This window comes from Pleurodeles waltl, chromosome 4_1 (assembly GCF_031143425.1).
Source record: "Pleurodeles waltl isolate 20211129_DDA chromosome 4_1, aPleWal1.hap1.20221129, whole genome shotgun sequence".
Classification (NCBI taxonomy): domain Eukaryota; kingdom Metazoa; phylum Chordata; class Amphibia; order Caudata; family Salamandridae; genus Pleurodeles; species Pleurodeles waltl.
This window is the reverse complement of record NC_090442.1, coordinates 398,245,533-398,265,865: the sequence shown is the minus strand read 5'-3', so window position 1 is coordinate 398,265,865 and position 20,333 is coordinate 398,245,533. Positions and strand designations below refer to the sequence as shown.

At 40.6% G+C, this 20,333-nt stretch overlaps 1 protein-coding gene across 1 annotated transcript in view; it reads right to left on the bottom strand.

Moving 5' to 3' along the window:
- Positions 1–6,475: 6,475 nt before the first annotated feature.
- BMAL2 (basic helix-loop-helix ARNT like 2) overlaps positions 6,476–20,333 on the bottom strand; it is a 198,864-nt gene continuing 185,006 nt past the window's right edge. Inside the window, exon 17 of the mRNA XM_069228622.1 lies at positions 6,476–14,361. Coding sequence (XP_069084723.1) covers positions 14,225–14,361 — 137 coding nt within the window. The 3' untranslated portion in view covers positions 6,476–14,224. The remainder of the gene's footprint in view (positions 14,362–20,333) is intronic.

Sequence of the window (20,333 nt, the reverse complement as noted above, 5' to 3'; positions counted from 1 at the left end):
AATATATGAATGGGCGGTAGCAGAAGAATGCAGATTAAAAAAGGTGCGAATAAATAATCATGCAGAGAGGGACTAAAATCTATAGTGCAAGATGCTGGAGCGACTGGTGAACAGGGAGAAAGTAGCCCAAGATAAGAGGGAGATGGAGTTGATGCAGGAACCTCTGAGGTGATGTCGGGTCCATAGTGATCTGGGTGTTGATGATGCATTGCACTGGGGGTAGGTAGGAGAATAAGTGAGGTTTGATGAGGGCGATGGCAAGGGAGGGGCCTACAAGCTCTGGGCTGGACTACCACATGCTCTGTATTAGACTATTAAATACGGATGGATTATTTACCGGGTGGAGCATGGTGGAGATCCCATGGGCATTGCTGCATGCCTGAAATAAATATATCTTTTTTTAAAAAGTTTGATTCTAGGCATACTCAGTAGCATGACCTCGGTGCTGTTTTGTCATACACCAAGGTATTTTTTTCAGCAAGTCGCCCGAGCATAAACAGCGTGCACGCAACCTTTAAATATGATGTTAGGCTACTAGTTTCCAGCAGAGAGTGATTAGCTCAGCCTTGATGCTTTCTAATTTGCTAAGCCTAGCTGTCTTGTCCTGAACACATTGTAAATATATGATAAGTCTTTACCAACATTTTAAAAATTACAATTATAAATCATTGTAACTTATTTTAATCGTCTAGAATCATTGGGCATTTTACCTTTGGCTTGGTCCCTATGCATTCTCACCCCACCCCCTTTTTCTTGGTACTGATCTTAGAATATTGACAGTTTTACCGAATGCACGTCTTTCTGGACTAGCAGTGAGCAGGGATTGGAGCTCTCTGGAAGACCTTTGGGTGCTTCTAAAAACTCTGGGCCATATGTATAAGGCACGTGGCACAGGATAGCGCTGCAAGTGCCTTGTGCCGCCCTGAGCCACTGGGTAAGGGCAAAAATTTGCCATATCTACAAGATACAGCGCATTTGTGTCCTCCCCCCCATGCTGGTGCACAAATTGCTGCCATGCCCCAGCACATGCACCCTTGCACCACAGAATGCAGCACACATAGAAAGAGGAACAAATGGGAAGAAATAAAGATATTCCTCATTGTTGCCTCACTCTTACGCCACCCCTGGGGTGACCTAGGCATTTCACGCATTTCCAGGTTTACGATATCTTGTAAATCTGGGAATGTGTCAAAATCCATGGATGTTGCGTGGGAACACCCACGCAACACCCATGGAAATGCCTCCCTGACGCAAAGTAAGGCAATGCAGCGACTTGCGATGCGTTGCCTTTCTCCAGGTCTATAAGGCCATGAAAAGCCATGCAAAGTGGTGTTTCGTGGCATTGTAGATATGGGTCAGCAGCCTGTGCTGCCAGTGCGTCACAAAAAATGACGCACTGGTGACGCAGGTCTCTTGTAAATATGGGCCTCTGTTTGGGCTCCACCTTTCCCTCTACTAATAGCAGTTTGGGCTCCATCGGTTCCTCTACTGATAACTGTTACACCTGTATAACTGGGGTCAAATAACTTTAGAGGGCATGGCAAGAATGAGTATAATGATCAAGGGTGGGTTGACTGTAGAGAAAGAATTGCATAGTCAAGAAGGGGTACAACTTGTTGGATTTGACACACAAAAAAGAGCTTGGCATCAAAGTAGACCACAAAAGCCTGGCTCTGTCCTGACGGTGAATGTTTTTTTCTGTGGACATGAAGTGTTTAGAGAATTCTATGTTTTTTCAGATAAGTTGGGGTTGTTGACCAAATATTAACATTGCATTAGCTTGGGGTCTAACAGCACTCCTACAGTACTTAAGTTGGACCCATTCCACATCTTATGATGGCTCCTTTTAGAGTTGAGCTACACAGGTTATTGAGGCACAGAATTATAGAAACCATCAGCAGTTCAAGGTGTTTGGCCCCAGTTGTTACAGACATAGGATTACTCATTGACCTACTGGACCTTAACAGCAAGATTTGGGTGAACAGGCATCTTCTGTCCTGGATACAGGCTGAGCCTAATCAAGGCTGCTTTTTGCTTCAGTGTTACTGCTTTATCTTTAGCATATCATCAGAAAGGCCTACATCCCGATCTTACAGCCACCCACCTCTTTTATAACTTCACTAGAGGCATACTAGTATATATGCATGTCATACGGGCTTGCATCTGCTCCTATTCAGCGGCTTATTCAGCATGTCCTGGATGGGATGCCTGTGTGTTTTGTTTTCAGGATGATATCTTAATGTATGGGTTCACAGCAAAAGCACATGATAAAACATTCAGGCAGATCCCACCATAAAGAAGAAAAAGTGCTGAGTGTTCAGTATTGAGTGGGATCGGTTGAATACTTAAGACATACCGTATCCCAAGACTGAATCAAACCTAAGCTGAATCTTACTGTAGCAGTGGTAAAAGTACAGCCACTGCAAGTTACAGATGAACCAGTCTTGCCAAGTTCCACTCAAGATTTGTGAAGATGTCAAGATTTGTCATTTCAAAACTGTGTTATATTATTCTGGAGCTAATAGACCGGTTCAACAAGTGAACCAAATGGTAAAAGAATGCAGAGAGCATGTATGAAACATGACCCCAGGGAGAGGGCATTGCAAGAAATGGTTTCAACTTCTAGAACCAAACCTAATATTGTAACAATGATTTATCGCTCCTTATCTTTCAACTGAAACTACCACTCAAATAACTTCCATGTGGTTGTGAGATAAGATTTCTATTTATGTGAATAGAAAATAGACAATGAGCAGGGTCAGAAAACACCAAGGGCCAGATGTACGACCATTTCATTTTGTCAGTCTCTAATTGCGATTCATTCTCAGACACATTTAGTGATTCCCCAATGGGGTCACAAATGACCTCAATAATATTCATGAGATAGGTCACAATTTGAGACCCTATTGTGAATGGCCGCGCTCACAGGGATGGTGACCTGCTGGGGACAGCAGACCACCATGTCATTTTCCTTAAAGGAAAACGGGATGCATTACAAACAAAAATAAAAAGTTTAATTTCATTTTTGCAGAGTAAGCAGTGGTCTGTGGGACCACTGCCTGCTCCGAAAAAAATGTGTTGGTGCCCCCATTCACCGAGGAGAAGGGGTCCCTTGGGGACCCCCTCCCATTTGCGAATGGGTTACAACAAACTTAAAGTTGGTGGTAACTGCGATTGTTTTATGACCGCATTCATGGTCATAAAATAATCATACATGCCACTGCGACTCGCTATTTGGAAGGGACATCCTTGGCACGCCCCTTCCAAATAGCAACTAGCAAACCTATTTTGCATTTTGGTAAATAGATTACCAAATTGCAAAATAGCATTGGTACATACTAGAATGCCATTTTCTGGTCGCAAACGGCCCGAATCTGCAAATCAGGCCATTTGCGAGCAGAGGTATATCTTGGCCCATTGAGGTACAAGCAAAGGTATGAAATGACTAAAGAAGTTAAGACCACATATCTGAAACCTGGGGACTGGATAGAAGCGAAACTCCCTAGGTTAAAGAAAGAAAACATTAGTACCTTTTCTGAACCTCACATGGTCAAGTGGGTTGAACAGAATGTTGTTACTCGGGAAAATGGCCAAATCTGGAGTATAGACAGAATTTTCAAGTGCAATACCCAAGAGAAAGAGTAATCAAGGATTTTCCAACACAACTAAGTGTTCCAGTTCAATGGAAGATGACAGAAATGATGGGATTGAAAAGGGGAGGAGAGGGGGAGAGGGCTGCGCCATGAGATCCCCTGCCTGCCTGCTGGAATATGACATGAATTTTGAATATTACTATTTAAAATTATTCTATAGCCTGTTAAGGAGGATGATGTGTTGTAATTTTAATATTTAGAATTTTAGTAATTATTGTAATTTATTATAATCATCTGTAATCATTGGTTAGAATTAGGTTTGTTCCCCATACACTCTCAGTTCCACTCCTTGTCCATCCATCACTACTGCTTGGTACTGGCCTTAGAATGTTGACAGTTCTGTCAGAGGTGTTGTGTGAGCGGTTACTATTTAGATGAAGTTGGTGATGATGGAATAAAGAAGATTTTACTTCAAGAAAGTGAAGTTTCCCTTATTACAACAATGTCCTATAGATAATCTTCCCTGAATGGCATTAGCATAATCGAATTTAGAATTTATAAGTTTATGATGTTTTGTGTCCAAAAAGAGTAGCATTCGTTTCTGGTCCCACCGACAAAAGAAAGCTGAACTAGCCACCCACCAGCTGTGAGTCTCAAAATATAAGCTTGAGTTCCACACAACGGGTTCTGTGCTGTTTTGGCAAAGATGGTGGAAAGGTGAAAAGTGCCAGGAGTAGGGAAATATTACTTGCAACTGATGTAGCATAATTTTTAATACTAACCCTGACATCACAGTATTCATCTATAAGTGACAATCTATGCATTTTGCTAATAAAAAGTGCTAATAGTTTCATTGTAAAGTGGTGCACTGAAAGCCATATTAATGTGCATACACTGTAGGACACTAGAGTAAAGTGTTGTGGTATAGCCTTAAAACGTTATTTTTAACAACCAAATTCATTTCTATGTTGTTCTTCATGCTGTGAATTAATAGGGTACACTAAAACGTTAATGATTTTCATGAAAACAGTATTTTAAAAGTTACATTCAAATGTAGAAAAGCAGTTCTGTGCCAATGTTACATGAATGCGTTAAGAGTTATTTCGTTTTAAGTCTACTGTAACATGAACACTGACAAAGATTTTAAGGTTGGATTCATAATTTTGAATGTTATATGTGCCTTATTTGCATAATTGAACAAGCTGTTTTCATTTGCTGTGCTTAGCCCAAGTGAGGCCTGCAAGGTCATGTTTCTTGACTTTGTAGAAAATGTTTAATCATTCTTGCTTACGTTAACTTTTCTTTCAGACCTCGTTCTCATGAGAATGCTAACTTGGTAATAGATGTTCTATTTTTTTACACATAGTGAGCCTAAAAAACTAACCTTGAGCCGAGTACATTCAGGAACTGTGGAATGGACTATTTATACAAATGTTTCAACCTGCAGGGATGCGCTAAGAAAGATGTTTTCTACCTGTCGGTAATGGGAACTTTCACTGATGATGCAGTCAATGTCGCATGACTGACTTCCATTGGATTATTTCATCTTCTGCATCATTTGGAGTGATGGATGGATAAATCATTTTGCATTATGAACATTATTATACCGTACACCAGTTAAACTTTGCTCAGATTTTCCCACTTTTCGCTTTTTTTGTTTTTTTTGACCACGTTTAACTCAGCACGTTAACATGGACTTGCTAATTCGTAAAGTTACCCCTTGCCCAGGTTTACTAAATTGTAGAATTTAAACTGCTAAATGATTAACATAATTAGACAGCGTTTGTTTCCTCTTTTTCAATTTTTTTTTTTTTTATTGCTGTTATGTGTAGCTTTGATTAAGTGCTTAGTCATTTTGATGGGTGTGTTTGAACTTCTTTGTAAAGGTGCAGAATCATAATAGGCTGTCCAAACCTCCTAGTCTTCTCTTGAGAATTATCTACATTACTCTGAGCCTTAACCTGTGATAAAAACCCTTGGTCTTTATTTCAGACTGGAGTTTTCCTTCTGTGGCACATTGGTCATACAGTCACTTTACCTTGATTTGTTGTGTAGTTGGTGCCTATGTCTCCACACCCTTATGATGAGTGAAAAGATTTATTGAGCTTATTTAAAACATATTCCTGGGAAGGAAAATGCTCCAGCATTAGAGCTGTTGATACACAAATAAATCTGGACATAATCATCATAAAAGTGGTAATGCAGACACTGAGACGATGCAGAACTACGGTTTCACACAGATTTTATAAGAAATAGGGGGAGGGGGCAGCTGCTGAACTCCACACTCATCTTTTACATTCTATTGCATATGATTCATTAAAGAATGAAACTAAATATCTCCTGGGGCATAGGATCTCCCTTGCTTGGCAAAGGCACCAAGCAGGTCTTCAGAGACCTTGTCCTGAGGTTCACTCCATGGTTTTCCCCTTTGGAAAAAAGAAGCCTATATATGCTCCAAATCAACATAACCGTGAATGCGAGGTTCAAGATTCCATCTTTCTATGAGTCATAATTTTGCAGTGCTTTAGAATAGGCTTGAAAGCTCAACTTCGTCTGGTGGTTAGTTTGATCATAACCTCTACCACAATTAAAACAATTAGCGGCATTCTTCTGATGAAGAAACTATAGATGTGCTGCCAGTGCATGGAAAGGTAGAACCTCACTCCAACCCCCTCATCTTCACACCTTTGCTTCTTCCTCTGGTGTCCATGTGGACATGAGGAGAGACCACCAAGCAGCAAGCGCAGCTTACTTTTCTACGGCACGAGCTCACCACAGCCTTGCGTGCAGTGCACTGACCTTTGCATTCCTCTTCTGAATGGAAATGCCTTCTTTGGGTGAATAAAGTGAACCAGGTGTGTAAAAATATATTTATTTCGTACTATATGTTCTTATTCACAAATATTTACAATACAAACAGGAGTCTTAAAGGTGCACTTAATAGCAACATAGGTTAAATGGTACAGTAGGTCACACACAGGAGTAAATCAACAGCAGTAAAAACGTGGGCGAATACGGGAAACAACTAGAAATATAATGGCCTGAAATCTGTATTTCAGGCAATACTTGAGATTACACTGCAAGTGTTCATTGGCAAACCTTTCGCTGAAAATGTATTACTGTCTCCTATAAACATTTTTGCAATCTATTAAAACATTTAAGAAAATTTGTTTGTGGGTAATTTGAAGTACCCCAACATAGCATGTATTTATTTCAAATAAAAATACCAAGGCATTACGAGTAATAGGAGCCTCGAGTTTGCAATTAGACATATTCCAACATTACTCTTGCTTTATTTAGACTCTGCAAGATCACACTTTGCACATATAGTTGTAACACTGTTCTTCATTATATTATTGAAGTTCTTAAATTAATGTCGTATTTAAATACTGTTGTTTCACATATTTTTCAATGGAAAAAATACAGTTACACGTATAGAAAACAACTGCTGGCCCACATATCAAAGTTGTTCCCAAAGCACATTTCCATATCAAGAGGATTAGTCGTTTTTCAGTCGTCATGGCAAAATATCGCCACGCTTAGAAGAATTTGCTTCTAAGAAGTCATTTACAAAGAAAGAGCAGAACAGTGTAATAGACGCCCTGGCAGGTGCCATCACCGAACACACTTTGGTTTCCAGAGGAATGCAAGTACGTCTCTGCTAGGACCATGAGAAAAGGCAGAGACAAATATGGTCCACGTCTGAACAGGTTTTCCATATTTTAGAAGACTGCTCTTGAGAAGAGAATAGTATCTGCTTGTCCATGTATTAATTGGAGACACAGTGTAAAGGTAACTTGCAAACATCACGCATTACCAAAAACAAATATATACACAAACGAACAGTTTTGGCTGTGTTCCATGGGAAAGGACCTTTGGTCGCACAGTTGGAAGGTGAGCTAGCCAGCCTAGAAAAGCAATACCTTGCTATGAGCGATACTGGAGTGCTGAGACACCTGGAAACCATGAGGCTCAAGTTTCAGTAGGTGTCTACTCATACCGTAGAGCGGTCAGGTGGCATCTCAGCACAGGATCTATGAGATGGAAGGTAAGGTGGTAAATTGCTATCTTGGTTGGCAACATAGGATGTGGCAATCTGTATAATCCCTGTCATTATTAATCCTGCAGGTTTGCACGCAGGGGGCTCCTCCACACTAGCGGAATTATTTGCTTGTTAATATAAGAATCTATACGTAGTGAGGCTGACTCTAAATGCAGAGCTAGAAAACCCTATAATCGTGATGTTAGCACAATGGTCACTTCAGGCAGGGAGCCACTAGACCTTTCCTTTACTGCGGAAGAAATGTTTAAATCAATCCAGGGTCGCTCAACCGGGAAGACCTGGGACCCAATGGACTTCCAGCTGAATTTTGTCAGAGAGCTGTTTCTCTGTTAGCACTTGATATCCTGGCTACCCCCGTGGAAGGCGCCTCTTGAGATTCCTTTCACACCAACCTGTGAGGAGCACTTATTTCAGTTATCCCAAAACTAAGATGATCACCAGAAGATTGTTCATTTACCACCCAATAGCTTTAATAAATATTTAAGCCAAGGCATTAGCAAAAGTCTTGCAACATTAGGTTCAGCCGAGAAGCGCATCTATTGGTTAATAAGGACCAAAATGAATGCATGCCCGGAAGTAGCACATGCCACTGCTTGTGAAGCCTGCACTAGGGCATGGCCAGAGCACGTGAGCTCGGTGGTGCTAGTGCTCTCGTAATGGTTGACTCTGAGAAATCCTGAGGCTCAGTTAATTGCCCTTTCTTCCATCAAGTACTGAAAAAGATTAACTTAGTTCCCTACTTCTGCAGGTGTGTGGAGGTGTTCTATGCAACTCAATGGAACGGATTTGGGTCAACAGCACTTTCTCTTCATTTGCTCCCATAGCAAGAGGCACCTGGCAAGGCTGTTCTTTACCCCTGCTGGTTGCTCTGATCATCGAACTGTTGGTGGAATGGATAAGGCAAGATCTCCAAGGATGGGGCCTCTGTTGGCACAACAGCTTGGAGGACAGACTGCCCTATTATGTGGATAGTTTTCTTCCATTTTTTCTTAAACAAAACAGAGGTCTTTAGGGCTCTCTTAAAGCACATACTTAAATATGGAGAGACCTATTTTCTCCTGGTGAATTGGAATAAACCGCCAAATGCCTCTCTGTCTGGAGACGTGCAGATTACTGGATGGATGGGCGCCAACTGCTGTGCAGGAGACTGTTTTAAGCAACTGATCATATTTATTTCAAATGACGTAGCTAGGTGCTGAAGTCTTAATGTAGCACTGCTGCTTGATCTGGTGCAAGCAGATATGCTCACATTGGATATTCTCCTACTTACAATAGCAGGCAGAGGGAGGCCCGGTTTAAGATGAGCCTCTTTCCCAAATTAGTATATACTGTTCAAAACTACCCATGTCATCTCCCACAGGACCTCTTCAAGAAACTGAGAACACAAATTCTGGCCTTTCTGTAATCAGAGGCTATAAATCAACAAATATGTGCAGTCGACCTTTGATGGGCGGATTGGGGATTGCAGATGTTTATTTATATCACCTGACACTTCAGACTCTGTCAACAAATGACTGGTTCTTCCACGATAGGCATTACCGAGATTACAGGCCTGCTAAATGGGCCATAGATGCTGGGCAGGCTGTATGCCTACAATATCCCCTTTCTTCTTTGCTCATCATCCAGGGAGTCGACCCCAAGGCTCTAGGACACTGGAGTGAATAGGTATACTCATTGCAAAATACAACATTGCCCATCCCTGGAAGTCATGCACCGCTCCATCCAAAGCAGAAAGGATGAATGGATGAATATCTATGCCCAGTCTGAGGAAGTGGTTATGCAAGCAGGTGATGTCAACAGAAGCTTAAACAAATCTGGGGCCACAAAAGGAATATTTTAAGGGATAAGTAACTACCTGAAAAGGGTGGGTCAGGTGAGTAGAGGTTATTAATAACAAGATGAAAAACTGGATATATGAATACAATGTATTGCTTTGTTACTTGCCTGTGTATGTAAAGAACTGCATGATTTGAGTTCAGACGAAAAAAAAAAAAAAAGAAAAGGTGAAGCAAACTGCAAAGTTTCCTCAAGATTTCTACAGGCAAAATGAATCCACATTACATATGCACCAGAAAATAACTCCATATGCAGCTGGACCCACAGAAAGAAAGAGAGCATCTACTTCAAAAAATATATTAGTCCAACCATAGGATTCATGTGTCAAGAGTGGCTGGAAGGCGTATTAAATTACATTTAAAGATAAACAACTTGCAATTCAATAAAAAATAAACTTTTGAGTTAACTGTATCTTCGTAATAAGAGAAACAAAAATAAACCAAGGCGGTGATCTTGGTTAAGTTGGTAAGACAAATTCCCTTGACAGTTCCCGAGAGGGCTGACTGAGGGCTTTATACAGAGCAACCGGATATTTGGTGATTTGCCTTTAGTGTCTCTCGCTTAGCGGAAATGCACTCTACTCACTCACTCAGCTGGTCACCTAGAAGGCCTAAATTGCTGTTCACTTTAAAAAAAAAAAAAAAAAAATACTCTTCTCAAACGCTGGGGTTCTTAACCACAGGCAACCACGTGCAAGAATGAATTCCAGCAGGCTTCTGACAGCTATATCACTATGTATTTTCTATGAAATTACACATTTGACATGGCTTACAGTCAGGTCATCGTCGTCACAATAAAGTTTGCATTAATTGTACCTGAAGTACAAATCCCATACAGGACATGCTCCACTCTGCGAAGCAGCACAACACATAGAATGACTGTGCAAGCGTACTATGTGAACATGGTGCTGTGTCGTTTTTTTACTGTTTGTGTGCTCCTGCAGTTGTTGATGCAGCTCTAGGCAATTCCTAGTAAATTTGGGCTAAGAACCTAGTAAGCTATTTTACCATTCATTTAGAAGAGCACTTCTTCTGTTTACAGGAATTACTAACGCCAATGAAAATAATGCATTTCAGCAGTGGTAAATGGATTTAGATACTTGTAGGATCTGGATGATCTCAGGTTGTAGTTTGATCTTCATTTACAAGGTTTATATCAAGCTGGTATTGCCCCAGTGGTGTCATTTCCATCTCATTCGAAGAGTAGGCTAACCTTTCACGCAACGCCGTGTAGCAAGGCGCCTGCGGCGCTGCATGAACGGGAGAGAGCAGAAATGCGCTGTATTTTCTAAGATATGGTGCATTTCTGCTTTCTCAAAGTGCTGTCGCACATCAGGCAGCCTATTCCCAGCGCAGGCACCGTTACCACACGGTGCAAGGGGGCCTGCATTACAAGGAGAGTTGTTTTTGTGCAGGAAGGGACTAAATCTCTCAGGCACTTTATCTATGTGTGCTGCGGATTGCAGCACACATAGAAAGAGGAAATAAGGAGAAGAGAAAAGGTTTTGTAAACTTCCTAAAAATAGCTTGTAAAACTCAAGCTTTTATTTACTCCTAAGGATTCTATGCAAAGAGAGGAGAATATTTGACTTGATATTCACTTCAAACTTCCTTTTGGGTCCTTAAAATGTGCTAAGACGCAACTCTCAAATCTGGATGTATTATTTTTACATCATGTAAAATACTCTTGCCAGGTAATATTTTGGAAAGCCTGGGCACAGCCTGAGCAGATTAATATTTCATGCCACTGAGAAGCAAGACCCTTCAATCTTTACAGAGGATTTACTCAGTGAAATTCAGGCAATTACTCTTGAAGACTTTTCGTATCACATGGGTATCCCAGGGCCTGAGTACTAAGAAAGACACTTTGAATCTAGGCACATTGGCATGAAGTGTAAAATGATGCCATTGTTTAACATAATTGTGTATTAATTGCAGAAAGGGTGTAGGGTTGCAACAATGTTTGATTTTAAAGTAATTTCCTAATGAAAAACTGTCCCTTGTCAAAAACACAGGAAACGTTTTAGCTTAAAATGTGTGCCTTTTCTCCATAACGTGTTTCAGTATCAAAAACCCAGCAATAGTTTGATTTAGGAGACACTACAAAAAATGCAGTATTTGCAGGAGTATGCAATTGTGCCACTGATAAGGTGGACGGAACTGGAAAATACAAGTTTCTCTCACAGCAGATGTCCTCATATTTAACTGACATCAAACCATGAACTACTATTTGTCAAAAGTTTCTATTCTTGGTGGACAAAACGCACTTCTGAACAACATCTTGTCGGCAACATTCACATCAATGTCACCATTATCCTATCACGAGTTCCACGTTATTTAACCCGACCTACCATTTACTATGATAAAACTACTGTTAAAGTTTCTCTTTTCCACATATTAGCTGTTGGATTCTAACACTGCGGACAGTAGCATCTTCCTGTTTTACGAGACTCAGCAGAACCACGATTTTGTAAAAGCTACATTTATCTGACATTTCGACAACTATGACTTTAAAGGAATTTCTTGTCAATACTGACTTTTTGCAGTTCAAGTGCCCTGCCCAGCACATGGTCTTTACCAGGACTCCATGGTTTGTTCTGAGTGATGATTAGTAAATGATGAGCTGCCTTCCTGGGATAGACAATTCTGGTATTGCTTAGATCAAAAGATAAAACAAAATGCACAAAAAGGAAAATGTTCCGAGCAAAGGCTACAGTTGGCCAGATTATTCATGAATCAGGGTGTAAAATGTTTGCTTAAAATGGAAAAACGGAGTCTAAAGTCACTCTCTCCTGAGGCACAATGGAGTAACTGGGTCTACAATATTCACTCTCAAAGTGGCTACAGGTGTGTTTAGAAATAATAGCTATACTAATATAGCCAGCCAGGGAATATTAAAATCTGTTTTTTAAAACAAACTGGTACAATTTAGTGTGGGTATTGGAACAACTGTAAATAGAAACAAGGCATTGAAATTACAGTATTGCACATGTTTTTGTTTGTATTCAATTACCTTTCACCGTGCAAGTTGTTTGGTGAAAGGTATAAATAAACAATATTATTTCCAATATAGGAACTGGTGAAAATTGTTTTCAGACAGTGCTAACTTCAAACAGAGTATTGCATTAAAATGTACAACAAATAAAATACAGTGAGAGAAGAAATTATTGTGCAAAAAACGATTAGAACATTCTAGAAAGATTACTACCTTCATCACTGAGTGACAACTGGCACTGAAGCGTCCCCAGACCTTCGACCACCACACCTTTCCTGGATGCAGCTCTTCCTTAGCTATCACATTTTGGAGAAGGCTCTCCAAGTGTGCAGTGGTGCTTTTTAGCGCCCAAGAGCTCTGAACAGGTTTATAGTGTGTGAACGTCAACACGTTAAGTGTCCCACCCAGTGCACTGTGCGGGAACGTGTGGGGTCTTTTGGTTTAACAGAGGTCTTATCTAGCAAGTTATGTTACGCAGTGGGCTCTGCGGGCGCAACAACAGTTTCATTAGACCTAGGGAATGCATTAACAAGGATGGAACGCATTGGGCCCAGTTCAGAACACGTATAGAATATTTGCTCCCAAAGTATTACTTCTTCGTTTGAAGAATATTTTGGACTTACTTGGAATTCGCAAAGTATTACACTGACTACTACATCGTACCATAAGCAACTGGATGCATAAAGATTTAAACATTCATTAATGTAGCAACTATACATTTCCACATACTTAAATGTAATGCACCAGTGGGCAGGCACTGATATTTGTTATTTCTCCTCCGGGAAAAAATGGAAAAATAAGTTTTCCAGGGGAGAAACCACTTACCACGAACCCCACAATTTTTGTGCTGTTCCCTCTCTTTTCATGGTGAATAACTACCTCCAAAAGGTTTGCACATAACCACAAACTTTTAAGTGTGCGGATTTTTACAGCCTTTTGCCTTTGTCCCCACTTTTGAATGAATCTGTGAGAAGATGTACTCCAATTGAAATGATGTCATAGTGGCATAATTGGAAATGTACATAAATCGATTCATGGTTACAAATTCATGTTTTGTGAATAACTAATATGAATCATGTATCCTTTCATACGTCAGGCATTTTGCATCTAAAGTCACCTAGGTGGATTGTGTTTATTTATTGGGTCTATTGAGAATAAATCATGATTGTCTTGATCATCAGATTGTGCTCAGCATGTCAGTAACCTCATATAACATTGAGAATAATACTAAATAATACCAAGAAATGTAGTTTGCAAACATTCAGGTATTAACCAAGAGCAGCAGTAAAATATTGGCCTACTTCTTATGAATAAACAAGATTACTGGCTGGATTTCATAAACTGTCTAGGGAGTGCTATTTCTACAATAAAAGATACACACAATCTTTGCTGTCAAAAAACAACAGTGACATCCACAACAATAAATGGAGCAAAATAGCCCACCTTGTACAAATGCATAAGATGGTGCTATATATCTCCTTGGTGCAAATTATCATAGCCTCCAATAAAGCGCTATCCTGGGCAATTTAGGAGATCAAGTCACACAGGTTTTCTCAAAATAAAGTCCTAAAAGATACATACATGTGAACAAACTTCAAAACTTCACAAAGATACATTCCTGCAGACATGGTTGTAAGTGAAAAGCAATCCTTAAAAAAATACAGTACGTGAAAATATTGTGCACTAAAGGCTTTCACATTCATAATTATCTCGAACATAAATTAATTAAAAAAAGGAGCTAGAAGGTCCACTGCATATCACTCAGGTCCACTGGATCCCCAAGGCCACCTTCGGCTTCCAAGTAGTTCATGAGGGCAGCCATTGCGGTCTCGTCATTTTCACACATTTCTTCAAAGTCTAGCTGCGAAGCATCACCTAAAATCACAAATAGAAGTTACAAATTGTACCTCACCATTTGCTTGCAAAAAACAATGTTTTTATTTTTAAATTTTTCCTCGGAGTGTTTTCTGGAGGCCAGGTCTGGTTGCTCGCATACCTTCATCTTGACAGACTTAGAATGATGCTTTTAAATTGGATCCCACATACTAGCTGGACTGGTGGCAGCATTCCACGTTACATGTTACTAAAGTATAGTGGTGCCCAGAGGCTGCGTCCCTGGAGCAGCGGGGAATGAGTGAGCTCCAGAGTTGATTAAGATCTTATGGGAGCTATGTCAATTTCTCCAATGGCTCATTTATGTCCATTTTAAAATTTCATCAAGGGATGATTTATTGAAAATGAAGAAGGCTCAGAGAATATTTACCTGCACATATATTGTGGATCATGTACTAGGAGAAGAATGTTAAGGCAACAAAGAGTGGAGTTTGTCCTAGGTTGAAAGACGTGTTGGCCATGAACAGACCAGCAATGTGGGCTGGTTGTCGTTAGGCATCTATACCAGCTCTTGCAGCACCTTGGGCAGACCAAAGGGTTAAAGAGCTTAAATACAAAAAGACAAGCATTGGAAAAGCTAGCAGGTCTGGCATTGTCTGCCAGCCTTTTAGCAATGCTTGTTTTGTCATGGATTTAGCAAAATGTTATTCTTTGGGAAGCTGCCAGGAGTTTGTGGATCTAGAAAATACATTGACTAAAGGTGCTGTAGCTTATAGTGAGATCAGCCAATGGAAGTGGGGTGGAGCATTGCCCCTTGGTGCATGCTAGAGTGGATTGGAGAAAATGTGAATGACACAACCACAGACGAATGGATGAAGTGTGGTTGAAAACCCCTAATAGTAACTATATCATACACATAACTGTAGTACAATCAAAAGGTCTTGGCTAGCACAGACCTAAAAAAACAGTCGTTGTGCCATTGGAGGTCAGATGTCTTTCCTGAAAGAACGAAATAAGGAAGGCAAGAAAGAAGGAAGGAAAGAAAGAAAAAGGAAAGAATTAAAGAAAGAGAAAGGAAGAATAAACAAGAACGAAAGGAAGGAAGATTAAAATAAATAAGAAAAAAATGAAAACAAGGAATGAAAACAAGAATGAAGGAATAAAAGCAAAAAGGAAGGAATGAAAGAAAGAGGGAATGAAAGCAAGAAAGAAGAAAAGTAATGACAGTAGTAGAAAGGAAAGAAAAAAGGACAGAGAAAAAGCAGGAAGGAAGGAAAGAAGGACAAAGTAAAAGAAAATTCAAGAAATCAGGAAAGAAAGAATGAATGAAAGAAAAAAGCAATGCAAGAAAGAATGCTGTGAAATACCAGCAGTTAAACAGTTAACAAAGGACACTCTTAAAGGAAATTACAACAGCACTGGCAAGAGACAGGAACTGATAACGCATTGCTGTGGCATATGCCTACACATCTGGTATAGCATCCTGCTGTCACATCAGACTTTAAACACAAAGGCAATATCAAAGTATTAATTTAAAAACAACATTGCCACAGAAGGGAACTAGCTTGTGTATGGACCTATTTCCTCTGAAAGAGCAAAATGATTTCCCTTCAAGTGAAGTTTTCCAGTGGCTTATGATATCCCCCTGCCCTATTCTGTAGTGGGTGGGAACAAAACACGAGTGGCACACTAACAGACCAATGGGTGAAGAAAGCTGTCTGAAAGTCCCTTTAAAAAAGTGTACAGTACATAATTTAAAAAAAATATAAGTTCATGGCTAAGGCAAGACCTAGAAAGGAGAATATTACCCCTTTCAAGTGGCATTGTTATTTGTAAAAAGAAACAAAACTGTATTTTAAGCCAGTGTTGAAACTTGCAACAGCCATGATTAACTCTCAAGGAGGTTACATCTCTGGCCAGGTTACTTCCCCGTGTGTAAGACCACCATAGGATTGGTGAGGGATACAATTTGGAACACCCCACATAAAATAGAGCAAGAATACACCAGTGAAATAAACTGAGCCAATAAGCCTTGAGGTAAATCTACAATTTCCTCTTCCTCGTGGTTCAAAAACTAAGAAATCTTTTGCTGTGTGCACAATTCCTAAACTGAGATGCTTGCGAAACTCAAAGTTCACCAAATGTCTAAATCATCAAAATATCACATTCATGGTAAAGCTCCACATTTCATCAAACTCTTAGAAACGTGTAAGATAATCTTACATTTGTCTAGGTTAAATTAATGCTCTTAAACAAGGACTTTTTTGTGGCATCTTAAAAGACAGCAATCAGCTAGGATTCCCAATCAATGGCATATTATTTGGTCCGCACTGAGGACAACATTTTCAGAAGGGTTTTCTTTCTGAATAAAAACTGGTATTGCACATGTGCTTATTAAATTTAACTTAGATAATAATGTTAATTGCTACACTTAGTGTAGTACACATGAAAAATAGAGTCTCTAGACTTTGGTAAAGGGTGCTATCACAAACAAATACTTTTATCAATCTGTAACAGATGTGGCCAACGCTAGATTTAAACCTTCGAACATGAGGTTACATACAGATCTCTGCAGTAGGTGGATTACCTTACTGAGCTATTTTACACAAAGTAAACTAAGGTCCATACTTATTGCAAAGTTACGCAGTGCAGCAAGTCACCTTTCTGCGCTGTGACACAGGGAAACGGCAGGAATGCACTGTATTTAAGAGTGTGGAACATTCTTATCCTGGTCCCTGCGCTGGTGCCGTTCTGGCTGCCTAGCACCAACGCAGGTATTCTTGCACCATGGTGCAAGGCTGCCTGTGTTGTAAGGAGGATTGTTTTTGTGCAAGAAGGGGCACCTTCCTGCACAAAAACAATCCTCTGAGGCATTTTTCCTCTTTCTCTGTGTGCTGCTGGATGCAGCACCACATAGAAAGCAGAAACAATGAGGAGAAATAAAACTATTCCTCCTCATTACGCCTACCAGGGAAGGTGTAGTATTTTGGCGCATTCCCAGGTCTTACACTTTTGGTAAATCTGGAAATTCGTCAAAATCCATTGATGATGCATGGGAACACCAAAGCAAAACAAATGGATGCCTCCTTGGGGCAGGGTAAGACAATGCAACAAATTGCGCTGCGTTGCTTTACTCCAGAATTATGAAGCCACTTGGAAGGGCCATGCAAGGTGGCCTTGTGTGGCTTCATAAATCTCATTTTGGGCTTATGACTTGCTTGCACCATGTTCTTTGGTGCGAGACTGACTCAAATCTCCTTATAAATATGCCCCTAGATGAGTTTTGATAATTTATTATCCACTAAATGCTGAGTTTGCAGCCATTACATCAAAATAAGAGGCACACATTTGGAGGAATAAACTAGATGTGCATTTGACAAAAATAAACAACAGTAAATAAAGTTAACACTCTATGATATGAATGAGCCTTCTGTTAAACAGGAGCAAATGCAGAGTGTTTTTCAGATTGATTTCCTAAGCTTAATTATAGAGTTCTGGTAGTAGCTTCTGGCCAATTTTGTTAGGTGACTCAGTTGAAAAAAGCATTGCTACCCTGGCCTTTTTTATTTTTATGGTCTGGCTTGAGAGCGAATTTGTCGCCAGACGATTATGTGAGCATTACTAGAGTTGACTTTAACTCCGCCCACAGTTTGGGGCAGAAGCTGTTTGCTTTCACCAAAAAAGTGCTTGCCCTCCACACAGCTCTGATCATTTTGTTTATCCAGCTGCCTAAGCTTGAACGTTCTGAGGCACACACATTACACTGCAATGCTACTTAAGTGTCTAGATAACTAGAAAATGTATGTTATTTTCTCTGGAAGCAGCACAGATTGGTGGGGGGGGGGGTTCCATTCACCTAGATTAATTTTTATATCTGGCTGTGATACTGTTACCCGACCATTTAACGGTTATATGTCAGAACCACAGGTGCTTCAAGCACCTGTGGCTCAAAAACGAGGTTGGAACCTCATTCTAACCACTAATGCCTTTACCACGAATGTGTTTACAACGATTTTACCATTGTAAACGCATTCCTGGTAAAGGGATTAGCAATCAGCATGAACAATCCACCATGCTTTCCCCCTAGCCCCCCACCTTCAAAAATTACCGCTACCCCCTCGTCCCCACAACAACCCCAACCTCCACCCCCAAAATTACCAGAACCCCAACCCCCCTCCCCTAAAACCTTAACCACCCCAGCCCCCCACCCCTTCAACCTAAACCCTGACCCCCATCCTCCCCCAAACCCTAATCACCCATCCTCCCCCAAACCCTAATCACCCCCAGCCCCCACCCAAAAAACTAAAAATACCCTGAGTCCCCACCCCCACCACTAAAACCTAAACACCCCAATCCCCCAACCCACCCCTAAAACCTAAACACCCCAACCCCCAACCCACCCCTTAAACCTAAACCCTGCCCCCAAACCCTAATCACCCCAAGCACCCCCCAAAAAAACAGCCCCAGTCACAGCCCAACTTACCTCCTTCTTCACCGCGTCCACTCCGACTCCCTTCTTCTGTACCTTAACCACGCATGTACATTGTTCAGACATGTGTGGTTAAGGTACCAAAACCAGGAAGACGTGGAAAACGAAACCGTTGTTTCGCTTTCGTTTTTCACAACTTCATGGTTCTGGACTCGTTCTTCCGGGTGTTTCCCCCGTTTAACTCACACCAATATTATGCTACAATTCTTTGCTTCCACCCAGATACATATCTATTCCCGTGCTATTTACTTGTAATACTTCACATTACCATACAATATTCCTTCAAAGCCAGACCTAGCGGCATTGCCAATGCTTGTATTTTTACTGGTGCCTTCTCCCAACTCAGATTACATACACATCCAGGTTAAGATCCCATGCCCTGCATCTCATTTATCACTGAAGTACTCAAGAGTCATGACCAGGGAGGAGGAAGATCTTTGTCAACAGCTGAATTTTGTGATATTGCTCAGGTGTAGGTGGAGCAAAACGCTTTGAACAAATTTAGCATCCCAGTTAGATTTCTCCCAGATTAGGAAAGTAAAAGAAGACAAGATGCACAGGTCCTTAAGAATGAAAAATAGTCCTTTCCCATAATCTGGAGGGCTGGGTCACTCGACTGGCTCTGCTAGCAAAACACCAACTCCCGGAGAAGAATGGGGCCTACTGGGGAGAAGAGGTCATTGCCTTTCAGCCTTAACATTTTGAACATGACCCTTACATTCAAAATTAATCACTCAAGTGAGAAAAACTCTAGGAAATAAGTAGGCATGCTGTTTCTTGAGTTCTCTTTTTTTGCAGTTGAGGCCCTTTCAGAAACACAGTTAACACTACATTCAGTTACATTTGTCAGAAATTAGCTCTTAATTTTGTCATTTCTTCCTTCCGGTATATTGGAGGGAATCAAGTCAGAAGAGGTCTGAACAATAGCAGGGGGCTGCTCTTAAGGGAACAAATGAAGCTACCCATTGTGCTTCAGTCAACGAGGTTAACCTTTCAAAACAACATTTCAGGCTGGATTGTTCCTATTGGAGCAGGACTGAGACTGATTTGCATATGGCTGGGTATAATCTGAGGTGGCATGGTCAACAAACGAACAATGGCCCGCGATGCTACCCGAGTGGCTGCTTGTGGCTAGACTTGATGCAAGCACATGAATGCAAGCACATGAATGCAAGATATGACGTGCACAGTCGTTGCACATCTCTTTGTGAATGGAAAAAATAGAGAAAGACCTTCAGTTCACCCTTTAACGTTTTGCAGATAAATTTGCATATGGAAGCAAGTGTCTAGCATAAGAAAATAATCTCCACCGTAGGCAGCAATTAGGACCATTCCCACATACATCATTTCAGTGCAAACTCACAAAATGTGCATTTATTTGTCTGCGTGTTTATCGGCCCATCCAGAAATATGCTGGTCGAATTCCTGGGTCACCCACATTAGGAAAATCCGAATTTCAACACGTTTTCATTTTAACAATCGTTTAGTAAATCAGGTTTCTAAGGCAGTTTTCCATTTACGTACC